The following is a 24,450-nucleotide window of genomic DNA, read 5'->3' as shown; positions in this document are numbered from 1 at the left end:
AAAACTGATGTCTGCTCCTAAAGAACCATTTCCTAATTGCTCTCTATGTCAGTGACAGCACTGCCATAGCATCTGCTCGCCAATGCTCAATAGTGACACTGGAAGCAGGCTGGGCTTCCTTTTGGCAGCTGGTGTGCTGATGAGGCTGCACTTGGGAGCCAGGAAGGTGAGAGCCCTTTGCATATTGTGTCATAGGTGTACAGCTGTGAAGCTGTCAGTTGCAACTTCCCTGCACTGTAAGCATCTATTTGGAGACCAGGCCTCTGGCACTGGCTTAGACCAAGCAGACAGTGTCAGCCCTAAGCATAACCCCAAGGATCCACTGGCAAGCTCTACCTTGAAGACAGTGTAGGTAAATTAAGGTGGAAAGCATTCAGGAGCTACGTGCCTCAGGCTTGGGCACAATCATTTTCTTCACAACCTGTGTCCCTTTAGCCCACACCACCAGCCCCACTCCCATCCTTGCAGCCCTGCTAGGCTATAATGCCTCATGGAGGATCCACCTCTGCTTTTGAACACTAGCGCTTTCTATGGCAGTAGATAAAGGTGCAAAGCTGTGGACTGTCACAAGCTTTCAACATCAATATATACCTTGGCCTCTGCTCCTGAGTCTGCTGCTTCTTTCCTTTTAGTGCCAGCTGCACTTCACTCCTCAGTTGCTGTTACAGTGCTTCTCATTCCCTCCACACTGGTCTGCATCAGGAGCTCCTGCAGCCTGGAGTCAGCTGGGGTGCCTGGCAGTGAATGCTTCACATGAGCAGAGCTGCAACAGTGGGTGCAAATCTGCAAGTTGATATTGCCAAAAGGATTTCCAAATTAACTAAACAGCTCCCCGTTACTGCTAACCTGTGGTTGGTGCACTGTAGACACAGCCCTGGAGGCTGTGAGGCTCCTGAGAAAATCCTCCAAGGCAGTGTGGTCTCCCTGAAAAGAAGGGACAGAAGTTATTTGGATGCCGAGAGCTGTGGGTTCTATGAAAACATCATCTTAGGCAGACATTTGGTGGGCTTGTCTATAACATACCTTGGCACCGGGCCTGTGTTCTTCACTCAAACTAGAGGCAAGGCTTAATGCATCAGAATAATCCAGTTGAGATGGCTGATAGAGCACATGAGGCACCACAGTTGCACGTGCCCACTGTGCCTCTGCTGTTCAGACCATGGTCTGAATGAAGGAAAAAGTGTTTAACAATTCCCCCCTTCCCTTCTCCAGAATATATTGTCTCTTTAGCCAGTAGGTATGCCAGAAGCAAGAAAAGGTATGTGAGAAAGGAATAGAGGTGATGTGTTGAGGAGGATGCTGGTGCCATCCAGTGCCCAAAGGGACAGTCCTTCAGCATGTGGCCCCATCCGATGCTCAGCGCTTTGTCCACTACAGAGAAACTAAGAGCAGGTGGTGGGAGCAGCTGAGGGGATCTCAGGTAAGAGAGTGACACAACTTAGGGGCACTATCGATGTGTCCTGACACTGCTCTGTGTGCACAAAATCCTCTCTGGCAAGGAAATGTCGGTCGTTCATGGTGCACTGCACTGGAACTCCTGATAACTGATGTTTAGGGTTTGTGACTGCCAGGATCACAGACAAAAGCAGGGAAAGGAAAAAGGAAAGGGACCAGCCTCTCTTGCCTCTCACGTGGGAAGTAAGCTGTGATGAAAGGACAATGGGAGAAGCCTTACGGCTACGTGAGGGCAGGAGCAGGGCGTGGAGATGGTGGAGATGCACAGGCTGGACTATCAGTAGCCTCCACAGGAAAGGCCAGCCTCTAAGTTTGTGGGTCCTTAATGCAGAGTTTGCATTTGCTTCTCCCTTCCCCCAGCCAGGAAAAGTGAGAAAACTTGTTCTGCAATGCAATATCCCAAGCTTGATTGAAAAAAACAAATGAAAACAAAGGCAGCACCATTTATAGTATGCATGCAGAGCAATCTACGGTCTTTATTCTCTAGACACTAAGGTGGGTACAAAGACTCATTGCAGAAGAAAGCAACTGAGAGCTTCACATTTTGTGCAGCCTTCAGGTCACTTTGCTGCCTCATGATAACCTCATTCTTCCTCTCCTATCTTCTTGACGTGAAATACCTCCCGGGTCTTCACTCGGAGCTTGTTGACCTGGGACTCTGCAATGTCAGCCCGCTCCTCAGCTTCCTCCAGCTCGTGCTGGATCTTTCGGAACTTGGAGAGGTTGACATTGGACAGCTCCTCCTGTAGGGAGAGGGAGTTGGTGGTGAGGAGCCCAGGGCAGGGGTTTCACTCCTGCTGCACCTCAGCCTTGTGGGACTTTAGATCTTTGCTGAGGGAAGGCACAAATCTCCATCCCCCACCCACACTGTTCACACATAAGCCTCTCACAGACTTCCTCATCCTCCCTTGCTTAAACTATTCCACCTAAACCAACCAAAACAGCTTTTGAATTGTCCCAGTTCTGTCTTCTGGAATGTGCAAAGTGGAGTGGACAGCACAACAGTTTCTGATATTAGCTGCCAAGAAAAAGCTGTTTGGGCTGCAGTTTGTCACTCTTCGCACTCAAACGTTAGGGCTAAGAAAGAGCAGCAGCATCAGGAAACCACATGTACACTCCCCAGAGGGGAGTTTATATGGTGTCCTCAGAGACGAAGTACCTGCCCCCTCCTGCCACTCCCCGCTAGGTAAGTATAGCTTCTCATTCTTTCTTCATGCCTGCTATGACAGCACTGTCAGGTAACTGCCTATCTCTTTCTTCTTACAAACCAATACAACACCATGCACAATCAACCCCTCTATTCTAGCCATTGTCTCCAGTCACACATATCATTGCTTTGTCTTATGAAGATAGCTGCTTTGCAGAAGAAATAGAGACTTATTTCCAGTTCATCATATGAGCTAAACATCTTTGCCTCCTGTTCTGGCTCAATGTTCTAGGTCTGCAATCTCTGAAATAAGGTAAAGAACTTAGAGGAGATGAGTCAGAACTCATCCATGTCCCTCTGACAAATCATTCACTCATTATAAAACAGCAAAACCTGTCTATACTGGCCAAGGCAGGAAAGAACCTGACTCAAAAATTTATCAGTTGAGAGGCTGGTTGTGAGCTGCATCTCTCAATCTGTCCTCTTGTACAAAAGACTGCAGAACATCCCTCTAGTTCATCCCTGACAGGACCGTGGCCAAAAGAAAGCAATGTCAACCATACTCAGGATTCTGTTCCTAGGATCATTACATTTCTCATGGATAACCACTTCTTACAAGCTTTACAAGGAGGAATTTCTTATGGGCATACACTAAACTATTCTGAGGCGACCGACATTTCTTTCCTTGCACTTGCAGTCCATCATTGTTCACCAGATTCTATGCATTCAAAAAAAACACATATTCATTTCTCATATTTGTGTTTCTCTTCAGAAAGAGATGCTGGTTACCACTACAAGAAATACTTACAGCCTCTTCAGCTTGTCTCTTGTAGGATTTCACCTTCATTTGCAGCTTGTCCACCAGATCCTGGAGCCTGAGAATATTCTTCCGGTCTTCCTCAGACTAAAAGAGTTGGAAAACAGGAGAGTGAATTGGTTTCCCCACACGTGTTAGCAATTCCCCTTGGCAATCAGGTGCAAAAATTTTTCCTGCAAGTGTGTGAGGCCAAAGACACCTCCTGCCTTACCTGGTAGGTCAGCTCCTTCACCCTCCTCTCGTACTTGCGCACACCCTTCACGGCTTCAGCGCTGCGCTTCTGCTCAGCATCAACCTCCCCTTCCAGCTCCCGCACCTGCAATCACAAGCCCATCTTTGGAGCTTCCCTGGTATCTCTCCAAGGCACATGCTCACTCTTGCACAGATACCAGCCCTACGCACTCTGGCCTCCAGCTTCTGGATTTGCTTCTTGCCTCCCTTCAGTGCCAACTGCTCAGCCTCATCCAGACGGAGCTGCAGGTCCTTCACCGTCTGGTCCAGGTTCTTCTTCATCCTCTCCAGGTGGGCACTGGTGTCCTGCTCCTTTTTCAGCTCTTCTGCCATCATGGTTGCCTGATGAGAGAAACAGGCCAATACCATTTGGGGGTTGGAGATATTTTGGGGAGATAGCACTTCTTTTTGAGCAATGAAAGGAGCCTCTACTCACATCTGTGATGGCCTTCTTGGCCTTCTCTTCAGCATTGCGGGCTTCCTGGATGGTATCCTCCATCTCACCCTGAATTTGGGCAATGTCTGTTTCCAGCTTCTTCTTGGTGTTGATCAAGCTGGTGTTCTGTGCAAAGAGAGATGGCAACACTTGTAATCTGAGGTCTGCAATGCCAAACCTACAGCAGCAGCCAAGTCTTTGCTCTTCAAGCCTGCAATTCAGAACCTTTGTAAAAACAGTTTATAAAATGCCAGTAGTGGCCTTAAATGATGGGCACTGAGCATGCCTCTCCTTGTGGACAAGAGTAGACAGCCCATTCCAGTACTCCCTATCCTCTGGTATACAGCAGCACTCTCTGTTTGGTAAGCGTCAACACAACTGCTTTTACACCACGCCCTGACCTGGGTATGGAGGAGCTGCACACGTTCAGTGGCATCCAGAAGCTCCTGCTCAGCCACTTTCCTTGACCGCTCCGTCTGCTCCAGGGCTGCCCGTAGCTCCTCAATTTCAGCCTGCAACAGGTTTGCTCTGCGCTCTACCATAGCCACCTGCTCCTTCAGGTCCTCCTGTGTCCTCAGTGCATCGTCCAATTGAATCTGGGTATCCTGTAAAAGAGGCAACAGGAATTACAAGGTGGCAGTGTGAGCCTGGGTGTCAAAAATCTCAGGGATGTCTTATCTGTTTCAGTAGCTTTGGTGAACGGACCTTAAGTGCTGCCTGAGTGTTTCTCAGGTGCTTTTGTGCCTCAGCAGCCACGCGGTTGGCATGGCTGAGCTGGATCTCCATTTCATTCAGGTCTCCCTCCATCTTCTTCTTCAGCCGCAGGGCTTCATTCCTGCTCCTGATCTCAGCGTCAAGGCTGCTCTGCAAGGACTCCACAATTCTGAGGTGGTTTCTCTTCATCTGGTCAATCTCCTCATCTTTCTCTGCTACCTTCCTGTCAATCTCAGCCTTGACCTGGTTGAGCTCAAGTTGGAGGCGCAGGATCTTGCCCTCTTCGTGTTCTAGGGAGGCCTGGACAAGTCAGCAGGAACAGTAACTTAACCTAGTGCTTCTTTTCTAAGTAATCTTTTATGCAGCACTTCACAAAGTGAAGTGAGAAAGCCTCACTTCTAGGCTTGCTTTCCTGCTGTCTCTTCAGGTAACTGTTATCATATGTTTAATCTGGACACAATTATTAGCTCTATGTATACCTCAGCTTCCTCCAGGGAGGCCTGGAGGTCAAATTTCTCCTGCTCAATCTGCTTCTTGACTTTCTCCAGCTCATGAATCGCTTTTCCTCCCTCCGCAACCTGCTCCGTGAGGTCAGAAATCTCCTCTGTGGGAACAAGGACCAATGGCATGGTCGGGCACAGGGCAGAATGGGAAGGGCCCTGACACACCAAGGTGACAGGCATCTTTGCCCACCTGCAGGCACAGAGCCATGTGAAGCGGTGCGTGCTGGTGGGTGGTGAGAAATCCCTGCCAGGAGCAGAGGGCCAGGGACTTACGCTGCAAGTTCTTGTTCTCGCGCTTCAGCGTTTCCAGGTGGTCCAAGGACTCCTCATAGGCATTCTTCATCTTAAACAGCTCCGTGCTGAGAGAGCGAGCCTCTTTCTGGGAGGCTTCCAGGTCAGCCTGTGTTTCCTCATACTTCTGCTTCCATTCTGCCAGGACCTGAAGAGAAATGGGGTGTCAGGATGGATGTGATAATCAGGAGGGGATGCTCTGTCCAGGAGCCCCCAGGCTGGAGCCCAAAAGACCTTGTCAAAGTTCTTCTGCTTCTTATCTAAAGCTGCGCAGGCAGCATTTGATCTCTCCACGTCAATCATCAAGTCCTCCACTTCATTTTGCAGCCTCTGTTTTGTCTTTTCCAGGGAGGCACATTTGGCATTGACAACTTCAACGTGTTCCTCTGCATCCTGCAGGCGCTGTGCCAGCTTCTTCCTGGGGGAAGTTCCTTAGTTAGCACAGAGAAACCAATGTGTTTTCACAAAAGCATGCTTAATTACTTTGCAGTCTGCAGTTAAACAGAATGAAGGGCTTCACATATGCTGGTCTTACCCTTTGCTTTTACTAAAACACTCGGCCTTCTACACGATAAAGATTCCCACTTTCTGTTACCCTTCCCCAAAGCACAGCTGTGACTTTTTCCTCAGAATAACTTGGTGCATCTCTTTCCAATGTTGCCTTTATATTCTCAGTCTCCCATTGGCTTCTTCACATCCTACCAAAACATACTTTGCCTCTTCCAGCTCCTCTGTGCGCTGAATAGCGTCTGTCTCGTATTTGGTTCTCCACTGGGCCACTTCGCTGTTGGCCTTAGACAGGGCGCGCTGCAGCTCCCCCTTGGCTTCCTGCTCCTCCTCGTATTGTTCCCGGAGCAAGTCACAGTCGTGGCGAGCAGACTGCAAGGCGTGGGCCAGCGCATTCTTGGCCTGAGTAGAGAGACAGTGGAATTAGGAGAATGAATTGCTTATGAGATAATAGAACGGCAACTTAGGGAACATTGTTGAAAATCTTAAAGGCCAAGGAAGAAAGGTGCACTGATTCCATGTGCTAAGAAGCTTCTTATTGCTTCATTCATCAGAATCTAGAATGTTACCTCAGGAGAGATGATGGGTAAACTGTAAATGACAATTTTAAGGCTGGGAATTGCTGAATCCTTTTAGGTATGTCCTAAAATTTCGGCTTCCATTACGGAACAGCAGAATAAGAAGCGAAGTTTTTTAGCTATATCTCAACCTTTTTTATATGCCATTTGTAATATGAATAAAGTCCTGTCTCAGTAACCAGGTCAGAGGTGATGCTACCCTCATCTTTTATGCTCACATGAGAGATGGAAGTGGCAAAATTGTTAGTCTAGTTTGAAAGCTCCCATACCAAAACTACATGGCTAAGATATTCTGATTTTATGGGAGTGTAGGAAAAACCCAGAAAGAAAACAGAATCTGATTCCAAAGTCAATCCCCCTACAGGAAATATGTTTACCTTTACTTCTTCATCTAAATGTCTCTTTAGTTCCTCGATCTGTTGAGTAAATGCCTGTTTGCCTCGGGATAGCTGAGATATCAAACCATCTTTTTCTTCTATCTTGCGTGAATATTCACCTGACAAATTTTACAAAGAGACTGTAATTTAAAAAGCAATTCTAAACCTATGTGTCTTCAAAGCACTGTATACCAGCTTACAAAGTATAGACCAATTTGAGTAAAACACCACTCTTTTTCTTCTCATCATCAATTACAGGTTCTCCCATTCCAGGGAGCGGGAGGGGTGTTACCTGCTTCTGTCTGCAGACGAGCTCTTTGAGCACTGAGGTCATTGATCATGCGCTGATGCTCTTCTTCTTTTGTCTTAATCTCACTCAGCTGGTCTTCCAGAGTGCGACACATCTTCTCCAGGTTTGCCTATAAGTCAAATATGTTTAAGGAAAGAGGACTATCAATAAGTTCTCAAATCTGTTCTTATGATGAAAACAACGCAACTCTGTGTGACAGAAAAACATTATCAGAAGTTTCAAAATTATCTATCAGGTCATGTACCATAGGGCAGCATCCTGACAGGTGCTCTGTACCTTGGCCTTGGAGACAGACTGCATGTTACTGGACAAGTCATCGATCTCCATCTTCAGCTCACTCTTCTCCTTCTCCAGCTTCTGCTTCACTCGCTGCAGGTTGTCGATCTGCTCCCCAAGCTCAGCAGTGCTGTCCGCGTGCTTCTTCCGCAGGGCAGCAGCCGTGGCTTCATGCTGCAGCGTGGCCTCTTCGAGGTCACGACGCATCTTCTGGAACTCGGCCTCACGCTTCTTGTTTATATCGATCTGAGCTGCTGTAGCTCCTCCTGCTTCTTCCAGGCGCTCGCTGATCTCCTCCAGCTCCCTCGAGAGGTCAGACCGATGCTTCTCTGCTTTTGCCCGAGAGGTTCTCTCTGCCTCAATTTCTTCCTCCAATTCCTCAGTACGAGCCTGGGGAACATCAGGAACCCTTCACACCCATGGCCTCCTCCTACCTGACCTGAGGATGGATGTGGGAGGGTGTCCTGGGTTCATCTGTAACAGTAATTTTTCTCCTTCTTAGTATCTGGTGCAGTGCTGTGTTTTCAACTTTAGCCTAAGAACAACGCTGAAAACACCAATGGTTTTAGTTGTTGCTAAGTGACATTTACTCCGATCAAGGGCTTTTTCAGTCTCATGCTCTGCCACTGAAGAGGGGCATGGGAAGCCGGGAGGAAGCAGAGACAGAACACCTGACCCAAACTACCCAAAGAGGTATTCCATATCACAGCACGTCATGCCCAATACATAAACTGGGGGGAGTTACCTGGAAGGCCTAGTTTGCTGCTTGGGTCAGGCTGGGTATCGGTTGATGGGTGCTGAGCAATTGTGTCCTCTCTCCTTGTTATTTCCCTCATCATTATTATTATTGGTGGTAGTAGTAGTATTTTTACAGTTACTGGACTGTTCTTATCTCAACCCATGGGATTTACATTATTTCAATTCTCCTTCCCATCCCTCCGGGAATGGGGATGAGAAGAAGGGGGGAAAGTGAGTGAGCAGCTGTGTAGTTCTGAGTTACTGGCTGAGCTTAAACCACGACAGAGGGGAAAGAACAGAGACTTGCCTGCAGCTCCTTGATCTTCTTCTGTAATTGCATGGCCAGGGTTTGCTCGTCCTCGATTCTACTCTGGATCTGGCTGATTTCAAAGTCTTTCCTTTGGACAAAGAAAATCGTGTTAGAGCTGAAAGAAAAAAAGAAAAGCACACCAGCCCAGCACTCAGGTGCCCCACAGCCACACTTACTTCTTCAGTTTCTCATCCAGCTGCTGCTTATCATTTTCTAAATCCATGATGCTGTCCTGGGCCAGCTTCAGGTCTCCTTCGAGCTTCCTCTTAGCTCTCTCGAGGTCCATGCGCAGTTTCTTCTCTTGCTCCAGGGACCCTTCCAGCTAAAATGAACAAGACCACCAATGATCTACCAGGCAGGTCTAACTCCACATCTGTCCTGTTCTTGCTGTATGTCTGTGTGCTTACGTCGTCCACTTGTTGCTCCAGCTTGATTTTAGCTTTGGTCAGTGTATTGACTTTGTCCTCTTCTGCCTGGAGATCATCCAGTGTCTGCTGATGGGCCTCTTGGAGGGCTTTCTTCTCTTTTGTCAGCTTGACAATGGTCTCGTCCAGGGCTGCCATTTCCTCTGTGAGGTTTTTCACCTTTGAGAAGAAGGGAACGAGTGCAGATTAGAAATGTTTAAACTTTATCGTGTATAACAAAATGTCTTCTCTAGAGTGACAGTGTCATCTTCTGCCTCATACCTTGTTTTCAGTGGCATGTTTTTCCTTTTCAACCTTGGCCAGTGTTAACTCAAGGTCATCGATATCTTTCTTCAACTCTGAGCATTCATCCTCCAGTTTCCGCTTCTTGGCTGTCAGCTCAGCATTTATTTCCTCCTCATCCTCAGCCCTTTCAGTCACCTCTTTAACTTTTGCTTCCAACTGGATTTTGGTTTTGATTAGCTGGTCACATCTTTCCTCAGCATCAGCCAAGCTATCTGCTTCCTGGTGGGGAGACACATGTGTTCTTGGTTTGTTTTCTGGACTTCTTAATGTAAGTGTGTGTTAAAATGTGACCTGAAGTTGACCTCTTCTCAAACAACTCTAAACTTGCTTTTTGTTTTCTTCTGGAATGCTTCTTAGTTGGAAACAATTTTATTTCAGAAACTTTTTTCTCTCTCCTAAAATTGACTCATTGATGTGGTGGGTGTGTGAATTTCTCATTTACATAGAAGAGAAAGTGTTTGAAGACATTTCTCTTCACAAACATAGTATTCAATATGTTTTTGTAACTGAATCCTTCTGAACCCTTTATTAAGCTGGGTGTAAAAGCTCCGGCAGTGTCAACAGTAATTTAATGAAAAAAAGTTTGCTATCTCTACATGTATTAAGATTGCTGCTTGTGCAAGTGGGCTCTTACTCTTGTCAATCAATCAGCTGTGTGTCATCCTTCCGTACTGTGTCTGGAGTGGCATATGTGGCTTTCAGCTGATCACATCATCTTACTCTTTGGTGGGCTTTTGGTATAATGCATTTGTTTTGTCCCAAATGAATTTGAAAGGCAAATCTTATAAGAAAGTCCAATGGGATATACTAAGGAAAACATGTAACACAAAGTTTCCTTCTTCTATTGCAATTCTCAAATAAACAGGTAATTAAGTACAGTGTTCCGGTTTTAGTTGGTAATTTAAGAAATTCAATGTGTACATTAAGATGAATTTGTAAAGTGACATTTGAATATCAAATACTTTTGTGTATATTTTAAAGCAATGTTTTATTTGTGAAGTGCTGTGTATCTACAAGGTTCACAGGACTGTGGTGGTAAAATTATTAATATTTAAGATTGAGGGGTCTGGCTATGAAGTATCTTTACTAAAAGAATATTCCTTTCAACTAAAAGCAGTCCATGATTGTTTTCAACTCCCCACTTTTGAGTTAAGATAATACTGGCTATGCCACTCCACCAAGAGCCAGACTCTCCATATTGTCATGTTGTTTACTGTTTGACTCCTTAGAACTGTTGCAGTTAACAAGCTACTTCAGTAGAATATGGCCCCCAAGGATGGATAGCTGGCTTTGTTAACACTGAGCTAGTTGGTTTTCTTCACTGCTTTCTTTTTTTGTGATACAATATATAGTCTGCATGTCTGCAATCAGTTGGCAGAGAACAGGAGACCAGAAAGGGAGATGCTGTCCCAATGCACTCTCACAGTATTTATAGTTAAAAAAACTTCAGTCTAACCTGTTCTAAATTGTGCCACCCATACTGGAGACCCCAACACAAGAACATTATGGAAAGGTGGCTTTTAGAGAAAAGGAATGTTCTTATATAAAGATAACTTCTTAGCTAGCCTCTCAATATTAAATATTAATATTTTACCCCCACAGGATGTTGTTTATATCGGAACTACCATAGAAAATCCAGATTAGAAATGAAAAAAACTACAATGTTCAAGAAAAAGTAAAACTTCTATTTCATTATAAATTTCATTTATGACCTTGATTCATACCAATAAAGTCTAAAGCATACAGAGCTCTTTTGTGTATAACAACTAAGGGAAGAAGAAACCCCCTTTGGATGTTGTGAGTGTTTCTCAGAAACAGGAACTCTGTGGGGTTTTTTTATATATATATATACACACACATAAATCTGTATATACATAGACTAAAGAGAAATTTGAAGCTGCCTTTCACAATCACTGAATGAATGATTAACTATTAGTTATTAGACACAGGGTGAATGGCTTTTTCTGTACCTGAATTTACAAGTGCCACTTTCAACTCTGGCTCGCATTTACACTCCAAAATTAATTCATTGTTCTGCATCCTGGTGAGATGGAGATACCCCATGAAGGAATCACCAGCTCAGAGGGAGTTGAGGGTTCAGGCAAAACTGTGTTCTGAGTATTTCATGTTGGCTAGCTGAATTGCCCCCTTCCTCTGAAGGCAAGACCACTGACTCCCACTTTGAGCTTTCTGCTTCTTTGTACTGGCTGTCATAGTGCTCACAATGCCACTGCCAGACACTTGTTTCCTCAACTTCACACACATATGATTGATAATTCACCAAATATATGACTTTTGGTCTTCTATACTCTGATCTTCTGCTTCGTAACTAACAGTCTGAATGCATAACTCTTTTTCTGAGTGATAAATTAATGGTGACAAACTCACAGCCTGCACTTGCAGCTGAAGATCATTTTTTTCCTGCGCCAGTTTGACCATTTTCTCCTCCAGCTCCTTCCTCTTTGCCTCAGACTTTGCAAGCTCTTCCTTGGTTTTCTCAAACTCTTGTTTCATGATGGCCATCTCCTTCTCAGATTCTGCACTCTTCAGCAAGGGCTTGATCTTGAAGAACAGCTTCATCCAGGGCCAGTGCTTCACATTCATGAATGCACGAATATTGTACTGGATGCAGAAGATGGACTCCCTGAAGCATAATTAAAATATACATTAAATATTTTCAGGAGGACAAGTGTCAACACTTTCCTCCAAGTACAGTGAGTTTAACTGAAGATGAGGTATGTCTACCTTCTCTCTACCATTCTCTGGTACTCCACTCTGCTCAGGTAGCCCCTGCACACGGCTTGTGTGCGGGTGATGATCTGAGCCAGCTTCTCATCCCTCATCTCCTCCAGGAGTCCCAGCAGCCCAGCTTTGAAGAACACCTTGAGAAAGGGAATGTTGCTGCACCTCACTGGCAGGTAGAGCAGAGCACAGAGATGTAGTGAATGACTCAAGAAAGATTTGTACCTTGGTGTGGCCAAACTTGTACTGGGTGTGGTCCACATCAATCGATGCAAGAAGCTTCTCAGAAGCTTTCTTGCTGTCAATGAACTGTCCCTCTGGGATCGCACTGGCATTAAGCAGCTTGTATCTGTCAAAAGAGAAAGGAGACACACACTAGCTACTGAACACCATATATATCTATTTTTGACAACAGAGTGCAGCCTGAAGAAGCCATATGAATGGACCAGAGTTACTTTTAATGCTGAGAAGTGCTGAGAAGTGCTGCACTCTTACCTCTGTTTGAAGTCAGCATAGAGGACTCTGCTGGGGAAACCTTTCCTGCAAATCCTGATGCCTTCCAGCACACCATTACAGCGCAGCTGGTGAAGTACAAGTTCATGCTCCATGGCACCTAGCAATGTAGACCATAAATGAGCACTAGTTTCCACTGCAGAGGGGAATGGCTATATCAGAGCAAGTTCTCTTTCTGCTTGAGCATCTTACCAGGTGTTTTTGTTTCATTTGGGATGATGCAACGCACAAAATGGGGGTGAGTGCTCCGTAGGTTGGTCATCAGTTTGTTTAAGTTCTCCTAGAGGGACCGGTTAGTAATGTGAGTGTCTTATGTCCAGTGTTTGATGCATCAAACCCATGGTGATGACTTTACAACTTCTCAATATTAGCTATGTTTCAGAACACAGATAAAGCCCCAGAAACCAAGTATTTCTACTATTTGAAGATACTGAACACCATTTTTAAAGACTGAAATACTGCTACTGATCCAGTGGGAACATCTATGATTTCACACTTTCCCACAATGTAATTAACTTTTCAGGTTTTTATGTTCTGCCATTTAAAGTTGATCTACTTAAGTTTAAAAAGGGGTTTTTTTCAGATAAGATGAATATCTCCTTGGAGAATGTTTGTAAGGAGATTCCCAATTCCCTAACATCTCAACCTCACAGAAATGCAGGAATGCTAAAATTATAGTTCTAGTCTGACCCACGTATAAAGATCTGAATAATATCCTCTCCAAACAAAAACCAAACAAAAGAAATTATTTCATTTTTTATGATTTTTGAAGACTGAATGCTTGTTTTTGAACATGACACGTTAGCAATATAAAATTGATCCTGGAAAACCTGATGTGGAATTTTACCACTGTTACAGCAATACAAAATATTCCCTTCAAATTTAATATTACATCCCCTCCTTCCTTCATATTACAAAGAGAGAACAAATGCATTACTGTACCCGGAAAAGTGCCGAGACAGTCTGGAAAGAAGAACCCTTCTTCTTGCCACCCTTCTTGCCACCACCACCACTAGCCTCTGCAAATGGAAGAAAAGAAAAAAAGCAGTTCAGTGTTCACTGTTTTAATTCTGTTTCAACATTGTCTCACAGTGAAAGCACAATTTTCACAAGGCTGACCTGCATCTGCTCCACCATAGTTGGCAAAGAGTAAGGCCAGTGTCTTCAGGGATGATTTCTGGTACAACCCAATGACCGTTTCATTCAGAGGGTCTTTGTTCTTCTCAAGCCAGCCAGTGATGTTGTAGTCCACCGTGCCAGCATAGTGCACCAGCGAGAAGTGGGCCTCAACCTTGCCTTTGGTAGGCTTTGGCTTCTGGAAGTTGCTGGACTTGCCCAGATGCTGGTCATAGAGCTTGTTCTTGAAAGAGGTGTCAGTTGCCTTGGGGAACATGCACTCCTCTTCCAGGATGGAGAAGATGCCCATGGGCTGGAAGACATTACAACAAGAGGGAGAAAGAGATTAGAAAGGAAAAAGATTGGAAAGCTGCTGGAGTCAGAAGAGAAACCTGTTCCCATGCATTTTATAACATTAAGTCAAAGAAAATTAACTAAGGCTCTACTTTTTTCAGTGTTGCCGTTCCATTTAAACTTACACAAATGCCTTTGCCAATGAAAATTACAGATACATCATTGTGAAATACAGTCCTCTCCATAAAACCTCTCTACTGATAGGTACTTACAGAACATGGCAGTCTGTTATATAACTTCATTTTGTGATCTGGAAATTAATGCTCTCACCAAAATATTGATATCTGAGTATCATCTCCAAAACCACTTCCACCCTGTTGTGACTTTCACACAGTATGTATTTGAAAAAGCTAGAATATTCCTACATGCTTCTTCAATATGTCTCTTGGCAAGTGTGGAAGATCCAGCATATAATAGACTTGAATAGGAAGGATACCTTCTCAATGAGCTCAATGCAGGCAGCCAGGTCCATCCCAAAGTCAATGAATGTCCATTCAATTCCTTCCTTCTTGTACTCCTCCTGCTCCAGCACGAACATGTGGTGGTTGAAAAACTGTTGCAGTTTCTCATTGGTGAAGTTGATGCACAGCTGCTCAAAGCTGTTGAACTGCCAGACATAAAAAGACATCCAGAGTTTTCTTGTGCAATCCTAATTCATCATGGGTCATACTTTAAATACAAGGCCTCTTCCTATGTAGTTTTCCCATGTTATCTCTCTAGGATAGGCTTTGCATTTCGAAAAGAGAGGAGGTTAGGAGACTAGTTTTCTATTATAACTTTTTTTTTGGCGGGGGGTTAAAAACGAAAGCCCTGCAAATAAGTGTAGGAAGATACTAATTGCTACTAAACATATGTCTCAAATTTTCCTTTATTCTCAATTGTACTTCAATGAAAATGCTGAGACAACTATTTTCCTTACATCGAAGATCTCAAAGCCAGCAATATCCAGGACACCAATGAAGTACTGTCTGGGTTGCTTTGTATCCAGCTGTTCGTTGATACGAACAACCATCCACAAGAACATCCTCTCATAGACAGCTTTTGCCAGGGCACCAACTGCATTGTTCACCTAAAGCAAGGAGAAAGGTTTGGAGGTAACTATATACCGTAGAGGAGAATCAACAGGAACCATCAAAGCATATTCCAGGTTACCACATTTTTCTTACCTGCTGCACAGTTTGACCCTTGGTCACATATTCGTTCCCAACCTTGACTCGGGGGCAGCAGAGGGCCTTCAGCAGGTCAGCTGAGTTCAGACCCATCAGGTAGGCAGCCTTGTCAGCCACTAAATACCAGAAAAGAGAGAGAAATAAATATTGGCAATTCCTAAAATTTGGTGCTTGAGGGACTGTCTCAAAAGCAACAGTAAATGTTCACTGTTAGAGAGTTGCACAAAAATATCTGAGTCAAAGCAACAAAGCTAATTTCTCTGTGGTTTCGGGATTCAGAGTCTACAGCACTTCCTGAGCTTTGGTTTGTACAAATGTCTTCAAATAGAACTCATTGCTTTCATTCTTTTTCAGGCATGACTATGGGACTTTACACTTTCTTTCTAGTTGTATGCCAAAAGGATGCATCACTCAGAGAGCTGGAGGCATGGATTGTACTTACTGCTGTGGCAGAGACTAATCAAATACACATCTCGCATCAGAGTTCCCCTTATCAGGTGAGGGTGCATAGGAGCATAGTCTCCTACTCTGCAAGGACCGAGCCACTTTACAGCACTATATTCCACTATACAGCAGATTCTTTACAGCAGTTATTCCACTATACAGCAGATAGCAAGGTGTATTCCAAATAAACTGTGACTAATAATATAACTGTGTTAATATTGTTAGCAATAATGTTAATAAATTTTAATGTTAACAAAAATACTAATGACTATAATAATGTTTCAGGAATTGACATCCATGCTTCCTGGCTTCCTGGCAGGGTATACCATATCTCTTCATTATTAAGTAGTAACAGAATAAAATTACAGGTATCATTGAATGAGATACATGTCTTAACTGCCATCTAGCCACTAAACAATTTTTTTTTTTTTTTTTTTTGTTTACACATTTGCATACTTAAAGCCTGAAATCTGCCTAAAGTCCTTCGTTTGGTGACAAAGAATCTCCTTTGGAATGTTTGCTGAATCTGCTGATACCTTCTGTGCCATCCGGCTCTGCCTGCTCCTCACGCTGCCTCTGCTTGAACTTCAGATTGCCATAGTGCATGACAGCCCCTGTCAGCTTGTAGATGGCTGTCTTCTCATCAGGAGTGAAGCCTAGGATGTCAATGGCACTCTGGCAACAGAAACAGTAAAGTAAATGCAGAAGTACCAGGGCGCATATCCACTACATGACCTGTTTGGTAAGTTACTTACATCTGTAGCCATCAGTTCCTCCTGGTCATTAATGCTTGGAACAGTGATTTCACCTTGACTCACAAAGTGGAAATCATAAGGGTTGGTGGTAATGAGGAGCATGTCTGAAAGCAATAAAAGAGTGAAAATGGGCTTACTTTAGCTTTCCAAATGACTGTTGCTCATTGAAATTCCTCCATAACGTTAGTGATCTTCCTACCAATTAGCTCTGGCTTCTTGTTGGAGGTGACCTGATAGAATATGTGGTAGCTTCTTTCTGCCTTTAGCTGGAAAGTCACTCTGGACTTCTCCAGCAGATCTGGCAAGGAAGGGAGAAAGAGTCATGCACAAGACTTCACTCAGAGGTGGGAATTTAGGAAGGAAAAGGATCAGGCCAGGAGAGTGTCTTACAGGTTTCAATGTCAGCAGAAGCCAGTTTGCCTCTGGCCCCAAAGTGGATTCTGATGAATTTGCCCTATTAAGAAGAAACAGCAGCATTTCAGCCAAGATGCATTTCACTGTCATCTCCTTATGTGAGAATACCACTAGCCCATCACTACTGTTATAGTGAGGAGGGATTTTGTCCAAAGCAACAACTTACAAAGCGTGAGGAGTTGTCGTTCCTCACAGTCTTAGCATTTCCAAAGGCCTCCAGCAGGGGGTTGGCACTGATGATTTGATCCTCAAGTGTTCCCTGCAGGATGATAATTATTCAGTTATAACTATAACTGAATATATAATTATATAGTTATAACTATAGTGTTTAGTTGATACAACAATTACATGCCAAATGTTCAGTGTGTTCTTCTTGACTCACCTTGCCTGAGTGATCGTCCTTCTTCTTGTCCCCACCCGCTGCAATTGTTGCAAAGTACTGGATGACACGCTTCGTGTTCACAGTCTTCCCTGCTCCGGATTCTCCGCTGTGCAACCAAAGAGAGAAGAAGAGAGCATGTGGTCAGGCAGGAGGTCCCCTGGCACCGGGCAGCCCCGCAGGAACCAGAGCAGTGTACATACGTGATCAAGATTGACTGGTTCTCGCGATCTGTGAAAAGACAGAGATAAGAAAACTTTTCCTAGTGGTCATGAACAACAAAAAGCTCAGAAACTAGGAGAAAAATATGAAGCAAAGCTTCCAGGGAACACAGGAACAAAAGATGGTGAAAAGCCCTGGTAATTCTAGTGGGTACTTTTGATACTCCCACCTACTTCAGATGTTATCAATTGGGTCAATTAAGACATCACTTCAGAAGAGCTTTTGTAGCTTTCTGCCTTTCAAGATATTGTCTTATCAGGCTACTTATTTCACTCTTATAACATAAGAAAATGTAACAAAAATGTTGAGGTTGGGCTCTGGCAGCATGTAAATTCTTCTGAAGCTAAAACTTTCCTGAGTGATCTTATGGCTTTTATTCTTTTTTTAATGCCTATATATACAGAAATTCTGTATTCCCAAGATCATACATAGACAAGGTTAAATTTTCCTTTTTGTATTCTGGATCTATTTCCCATTTTGTAACAAAAGATCAAGAATAGAAGGGCTAAAATCCTGAAAATGTTTGATTTCACTGCACACATAAGAAAGAGAAAATAAGAGGTGGAAGGAATAAAGGAAAGGAGATTATTTTTTTTTTAAGCCATTCAGTTTAAATCCTCAAAGCTTTATTTTTTCCTTGATATTTTTTTTCTGAAGTTTACTTTTCACTATAAGGTACAACTGATTTGCAGTTGCATAGATCAGTGTAGGAGTTACATAGATCATTAAAGTCTGCATGTACTTTAGATGACTTGGTCATCTTTTCCATCATGAATTCCATTTGCATACTAATCTTACTAAGCTTATGTACCTGTTCAATGCAGAGATACTGTTTTACTTGTTAGCACTGATACTTGCAAATTTGAATTGACCTATCATTTATAGGATAGGTGTGATATTATTTTACTTTGTAGTCTCCAGCTGACACTAGTTTAGTGATTACGATACATAAACATATGCATATATGTAAGATCCCCTTACAGTCAGTAAATTCTACACCATAAAATAGGTGACTTCTTTCCAGTGAATTTCCTCCTTTTAGATTGTTTTCTTTAGGTCCAAGTCTTTATTGATTCCAACGGGAACACAGACACTCAGCTTACACAGACCATTACAGTTAGGTGCATTAATCTTCCATTAATATCACACACACTGTATTTTAAGTGTTACACCATATTTCCAGAGAATTTCCCTCTACAGACAGATCATTGCAAGAGACGTTCAAAAGAAATCGAGCACTCACCAGTCAGCATGAACTGATAGGCATTGTCAGAGATGGAGAAGATATGTGGAGGGGCCTCCTGGCGCTTCTTGCCTCGGTAGGCCAACACCACCTCCGGGTTGTACACCGGCAGCCACTTGTAGGGGTTGACAGTGACACAGAAGAGACCCGAGTAGGTCTGTGGGGAAGGGAGACAGCACGTTGGCTTCCACTTAGCCTGGCAGAGCAGTTCCTCCCAAGAGCAGCTACCCAGAGGAAGACTGCTGCTGGTACTTACGTAGATCATCCAGGCTGCATAACGCTCTTTGAGGTTGTACAGCACAGCGGGTTCGTGGAGGTGGGTCATCATGGCCATGTCCTCGATTTTATCATACTTGGGAGGGTTCATGGGAAAGACTTGGTCTTCCTTCACGGTCAGGGTCTACAAAGGAAGCAAAAGATCTGTGTATGTCAGCTAAGAACTGAGAATCGGAATCAAATGGTGTCTTTCAGCCTTGTTTCTTACTCACCTCTCCAGCTTCAGACTTGACAGTGACCTTCCCTCCTTCTTTGCTCTGGATTGTCCCTTTCACAAAGGATTCTTTAGGATGGGCCGCAAAGACCGATGTCTTGGCATCGAAAGGTCTGTTCTGGGCCTCGATTCTCTCCTTTTCTGACTTTCGGAGAAAAGGAGCCGCCTCCCCAAAGGCGGCCATCTCAGAGTCCGGAGAGGTCATGGCTGCACTTTAGTGAAGGCACAACAGCAGATGTGTCTTGTGGGGAGAACAAGGTTATGGATCACTGTGAAAAATAATATAACCCATATAAGTGAGAAAACTTCCTGCTGTTAGGCTAGTAAAGTACTAGCTATTCTCCCAGAAACTCTCTTAGACACAACCACTGAAATCCACTTTGATTTGAACTTAAAAGTATCCTAGTCCCACTGATAAGTAAGACTTAGTCTTCTAAACCACACAGGCCTTGGAACAATAAATAGAAATTCTTTTGAATATTTACTACATTTTTGTAATTTTATAAATTCTGACCAGATTTGAAGCCTTCACGCAAAAGAATCTACAGCCAGAGGAAATCCATGTTTGTTCTGTTCCTTAATTATGAGTGATGCATCTTCAAGAGAGTACTTTCTTGTTAAAAATATTACCTTATGTGCTCAAAATTAAAAATTACTTCACTTTTCAGATCTTCTCTATTTTCAACAGTCTTGCCTACACAAAAGTCAGCAGAAATAAGAGGATTTATGAAAATAACTCATGCAGCTTTATAAAATTCTGTATAAAATTCCTGCAGTCTAGGAATGCATTATTTAAGGTATTACCTTTGGAGAAGGCTTGTATCCTGGAAACCGGCCAACTCTGTGAAATAGGAATGGCAATTGTTCCTTATTGCTGCATGGAATTCCAGAGACAAATCATGGGCTGAAGATCAGACATACATTAAAATGATATTGAAAAATTTTGTTCACATGGAAACTCCCTCGTGGAAATAGTTGCAAGAGGCAGAAGAAACGGAACGGGTTATTGCAAGGACTTTGTCCTCTTTCCTTAAGCTCACAAAATGCATGCACTTACCTTGGAGCGTTCCGTGGAGACAGGTCAGGCTTGCCTCTGGGAGATTTTATAGTGTCTCGTCTGCAGATGCTGCAGATGCTCCCCCTTTCTTCGGTCAGAACATTCCTATCAAACCTTCTTTGGCAAAGCATTGTCTGGCAAACTAAGGGCATAATTTTCATTTGATTTGAATGATATAATTAGAACATTTTTATATCTTACTATGTGAATACATCTATAAATAATTTGCCGAGACTGTTAAGAAGAGAATCTAGACTACTCAAGGCACTTAGAGAACTTGGATGCAGGGACTTATGGTTCCTGTTGCTGGCTTTCTCAGTGATTTGCTGATTGGCCCATGGGAGTTTCCTTAGGCTTATACCACAACGTTTCAGTCATGCAATGGTGATGATAATGTCTGTGATGCTTTGAGAACACATGCATTGAGAAGAACGGGAAAAGTATGTCAAAAACCAGCAAATAATTGTTCTTGAGACACTTTTCAGTGGTATTTTCTAAAAAGTAGGAAGTCAAAATGTATTACAGCTGAGATTTCTGTGTGGGACACTCTCAATAGCTGAAAGGGTTTGAAATACAGCGAGTAATGGGAGACTGCTTTGAAATGCAGCTCTTGAATAGGATCCTGATCTGACTTCTGAGGTATCAAATTAAAGTATATACTTGTGCATGCATTGATAATAGTTTTGTGCATATTTCATGTAAAAAGTAATTCCCCAGAAACTGCTTTCTCACAGTTTACACTCTTACACTTTTTATTTGCATTTGACCTATGTTTGCTCCTATATTATGTGCATAAATAACCAGTTCCCTCTGTTAAATCTGAAGTTCCAGAGGTACCAATAGCCTTTCTCTACCTACAACTCCCCAAAACAATGTGGCTCACCCTGGCATGCTTGTACATACAATCACACATATCACCTCAGCATATAGTTCTAGATATCATGCATTCTGAGAAATTCTCAGTCTAACACCACCTTGCCATCAAAATATGCATATTTACACATTCACAGTCCCAGAAAGCTTTGTACCAAAGCATTAGAGGTAGCAGCCAGTTCTGTGTAACGCTGATGGATTGGGAAAAGGAGATGTGCTGGTAGTCCAAGCTGATCTAGTTTTAGGAAAGGTTGTAAGGACTTAAACCTTTTCAGATCCTGCAGATCTAAACTCATGTCTAAACACATGCTTCTCCTGGTCATTTACATTTCAATCATTAAAATATCTTAGCAAACTATGCAGGGAAAAGTTAGAAAAACAGCGTCTGGTGTCCAGGGTAATATATAGCATCAGATGATGCCCTATGCTATAGAAGCCCCTTCTAAGAGTGCTCTGGCACTGCAGCACCCACATTTTGGGCCCCAGACTGGAATTCAAACCCAGAGCTCACTACACAAGGTACAGAGGTAGTTGAATCTCTCAGAAGGCTAATATTTTCACATGGATTAGGAAGAAGAACTGCCCATTACCAGAGGCCTAGTGTGGTAGTTCTAAATTCTTGTACAGTGCAAAACAGCAATGTGCAGGGCATTTGATATCTGATTTGATCACACAACCTTCACAAAATGATCCGTCATAGAGGAACAGAGGCATGCCAAATTTCCCTTTATGTCTAGCTGCCACTCACAGATTCTTGGAGAAAGATGTTATCGGGAACATATACTGCCTTGTCTTCCTTTTAGGTTGAACAGCAAATTCATACCAAACAGATTACACTCAAGAAAGGTGGAAATTGTCAAGCTGAATTCCTTTTAGCTCTTGATGTGTCCTGCACTGAAGTCGTGTGTTAATATTTTTCCATGCTTATGCTGTTCAGGGAATTCAGGTCCCTCAAGTTTCCTGCTTCAGGCCCTTTAAAAGTCTCTCTTCATTTCTTAACAGCTGTCCTCTCAGGACAGTAACACCAACTGCAATTGAGAGGACTAGCAGACTGCTAGAGCAATGAATTTGACACCAATAGGAGACCACTACTACTCCACACAAATGGGCAGGTGTTATTTTAGATTGTAGTACCAAAACTGTATTTGCAGATACTGACAACAAATGCTTCATGAAACCACTAGTTAGAGTATAAAGGAAAGGCGGTGTTGGCTTACCTGATTTAAATACAGCCTTGGACATAGTTGAAAATGAAGCTGTTTAAGGATTGATCTGTGGCAATATATGTAGTATAACATCCTTGGAGGAGTTATAATAGCCCCCCAAATCCTATATGATTGTGTTTTAAAACACATAGAAATAAGGAATCAAAGGGAAGTGGTTCAGTTTTAGTAGACTGAGGAACAGCTAATGATACCATAGTAGAGGTCCAGGTCAAAGATCGTCAGAAAAGAACTGATAAAAGGCAACAGTCACTTCAGCCACTTCAGCCAGTCAGGTCGATCAAGCATGATTACTTTCCCTGTTAAATACACGTTGGCTGCTTTCAGTTATTGTCTAGTCTTTCACATCCTTAGCAATAAATACCAATACATATTCTGTGATCTTTCAAACAACTACAGTGAAACTGAGCAGCTTACAGTTTCACTCCTTTTTTAAAAAGATGGGCATAACACTAGCCTTTTTCTAGTCATATGGGACCTTCCCTGTGTGTTATCATTTTTCACTAATGATAAACATAGGCCTTGCAATTACATGGGCGAACTCCTATAGCATCCTTTGATGAGACACATCCACCCCATAGGTATGAATACATCCAGCTTCCCTTAATAATTCCAGCTTTACTAAGCAGCAGGTTAGGACTTACCCACTGTTGGCTACCCCTTTCCTTCTCAAACTCCATTGGAAGATGCAGATGCCTGGGGACAAGTTTGTCTATAAAGACTGATGCAGAAAACGTGCTACATACTTAAGTGCTTTCTGTATCATCTCTCACTAGGTGGTCTTCCACTTTCAGCAGTAGATACGTATTTTCTCCGAACTCCCTTCTGCATCATTCATGCAGAACTCTTATGCTTAATGTCTGTAAGTGCCCAAGCATTGTTTTATATTCCTATTTTGTTACCAGTCCTCGCCTGAACCTCTTATACATTTCCGTGTTTTAGTTCATCAAGAAGTTTGCTACTTAGCTAAGATCAAAATCCCAGTCTTCCTGCAGAACAAGGTAGTTTGCTCCTGAGGTGTCCATAATTTTCCTTTAAACCCTAACCATCTCTCCTGAGCAGTGTTCTCTTTCACAGCTGCTGCCAAGTGTGTTCTAACTAGCAGTTCCCTGAATACAACGAATTCCAGCCTTATGAACTTTAGAGTGTTAATTCTGTTGCTCACCTCCTCAGCTTTCCACTAGATCCTTCACTCAGTCATCATGTGGTTGCTGCTGCCTGAGCTGTCATCTGGGATCATATTTAACCCTGCTTCCAATACTCAGCATTACCCATCCAGTATTTACACTAGGATATTGTCATTAGCACAGTCTAACAACTTTGGGTATCCATTTCCCGGTGCTCTTGCCCTCCTAGCAGATGTCCAGATGGCTGAAATCATCCCGATGGCTGAGGAGACTTCTGCCTTTCTACAGTTGTAGAAATATTCCTTCACTACTTTGTCTTGGTTGGGTGGTCTATAACAGACCCCATCATAATATCCCTCATTTTCCTCCCATCTCTGACAGTTTCACTCTGGAGCTTTGCACAAGCAAGGAGCATTTTGACATAAAGCATAAATCCTCCTCATCTTCTCTGTCTATTTTTCCTAAAGAATCCATATCCTCCCATCACCATGTTCTAGCAGTGCATACTATCCCACCATTTCCCCATGCTTCTGCCCAAGTTCCCCTTCTCCCTTGCAAAATTCCTACATTTGCAGCTATTCCTCTACAACTTCTGGGCTTACACCTCCTTCCCATGATGAAGCTGATTTCACACCCTTGTCACCAGGTTAGTAGTCTCATTGCAAAGACATCTTTCTTTCTTAGTTCTCAAATACAGATGTCCAAAATGCTAGAGGAACTCAAAGACGAAGTTGCTAAGCTTCCAAACATGGTGTGTAAGCTCCTACTTAAAAATCCATTTGGATATCACAGGACTGCTAGGTGACCAATGTAATCCCATGGTATTAAAGGGGCTTACGGGGAAATCAAGGGATATATAGTGTGGTAAGGCTGATGGCTATACCACACAAATCAGTAGAAATTATAACAGAACAAAATTAAACGGTATA

At 43.2% G+C, this 24,450-nt stretch overlaps 1 protein-coding gene across 5 annotated transcripts; it reads right to left on the bottom strand.

Annotated features, from left to right (window-relative positions):
* Positions 1-1,913: 1,913 nt before the first annotated feature.
* On the bottom strand, positions 1,914-19,446 carry LOC115616511 (myosin heavy chain, skeletal muscle, adult-like). Of its 5 annotated transcripts, none has more exons than XM_030505821.1 (38): positions 19,240-19,446; positions 19,008-19,151; positions 18,752-18,908; positions 17,490-17,517; positions 17,290-17,395; positions 17,074-17,172; positions 16,884-16,947; positions 16,693-16,791; positions 16,494-16,597; positions 16,275-16,413; positions 15,292-15,410; positions 15,045-15,194; positions 14,562-14,732; positions 13,771-14,084; positions 13,598-13,667; positions 12,848-12,935; positions 12,638-12,755; positions 12,368-12,491; positions 12,146-12,282; positions 11,789-12,044; positions 9,377-9,619; positions 9,098-9,274; positions 8,867-9,012; positions 8,688-8,778; positions 7,643-8,032; positions 7,349-7,475; positions 7,057-7,175; positions 6,307-6,503; positions 5,829-6,012; positions 5,577-5,742; positions 5,280-5,404; positions 4,792-5,100; positions 4,488-4,691; positions 4,087-4,212; positions 3,822-3,992; positions 3,631-3,735; positions 3,411-3,506; positions 1,914-2,198 (listed from the first exon to the last, which is right to left on the bottom strand). In XM_030505821.1, the coding sequence occupies exons 1-38, from the start codon at positions 19,444-19,446 to the stop codon at positions 2,040-2,042; spliced, it is 5,829 nt and encodes a 1,942-aa protein (XP_030361681.1). In that variant the 3' UTR covers positions 1,914-2,039. The 5 variants fall into 5 exon arrangements, with proteins under 5 accessions (XP_030361681.1, XP_030361679.1, XP_030361683.1 ...); XM_030505819.1 differs by having other exon boundaries at positions 13,598-13,674; positions 13,775-14,084; XM_030505823.1 differs by having other exon boundaries at positions 13,598-13,651; positions 13,755-14,084; positions 17,074-17,166.
* Between the last annotated feature and the right edge of the window lie 5,004 nt (positions 19,447-24,450).

Source organism: Strigops habroptila, chromosome 14, assembly GCF_004027225.2.
Source record: "Strigops habroptila isolate Jane chromosome 14, bStrHab1.2.pri, whole genome shotgun sequence".
In the NCBI taxonomy this organism is placed as follows: Eukaryota; Metazoa; Chordata; class Aves; order Psittaciformes; family Psittacidae; genus Strigops; species Strigops habroptila.
This window is presented reverse-complemented; position numbering and strand designations above follow the sequence as displayed.

Coding starts and splice junctions, on each gene's coding strand:
- LOC115616511 (XM_030505819.1), bottom strand. CDS start 19,446: ATGACCTCTCCGGACTCTGAGATGGCCGCCTTTGGGGAGGCGGCTCCT. Junction 16,948..17,073: donor ACGACAACTCCTCACGCTTT/GTAAGTTGTTGC, acceptor TCTTCTTAATAG/GGCAAATTCATCAGAATCCA. Junction 7,476..7,642: donor AGTCTGTCTCCAAGGCCAAG/GTACAGAGCACC, acceptor TTTGACTTATAG/GCAAACCTGGAGAAGATGTG.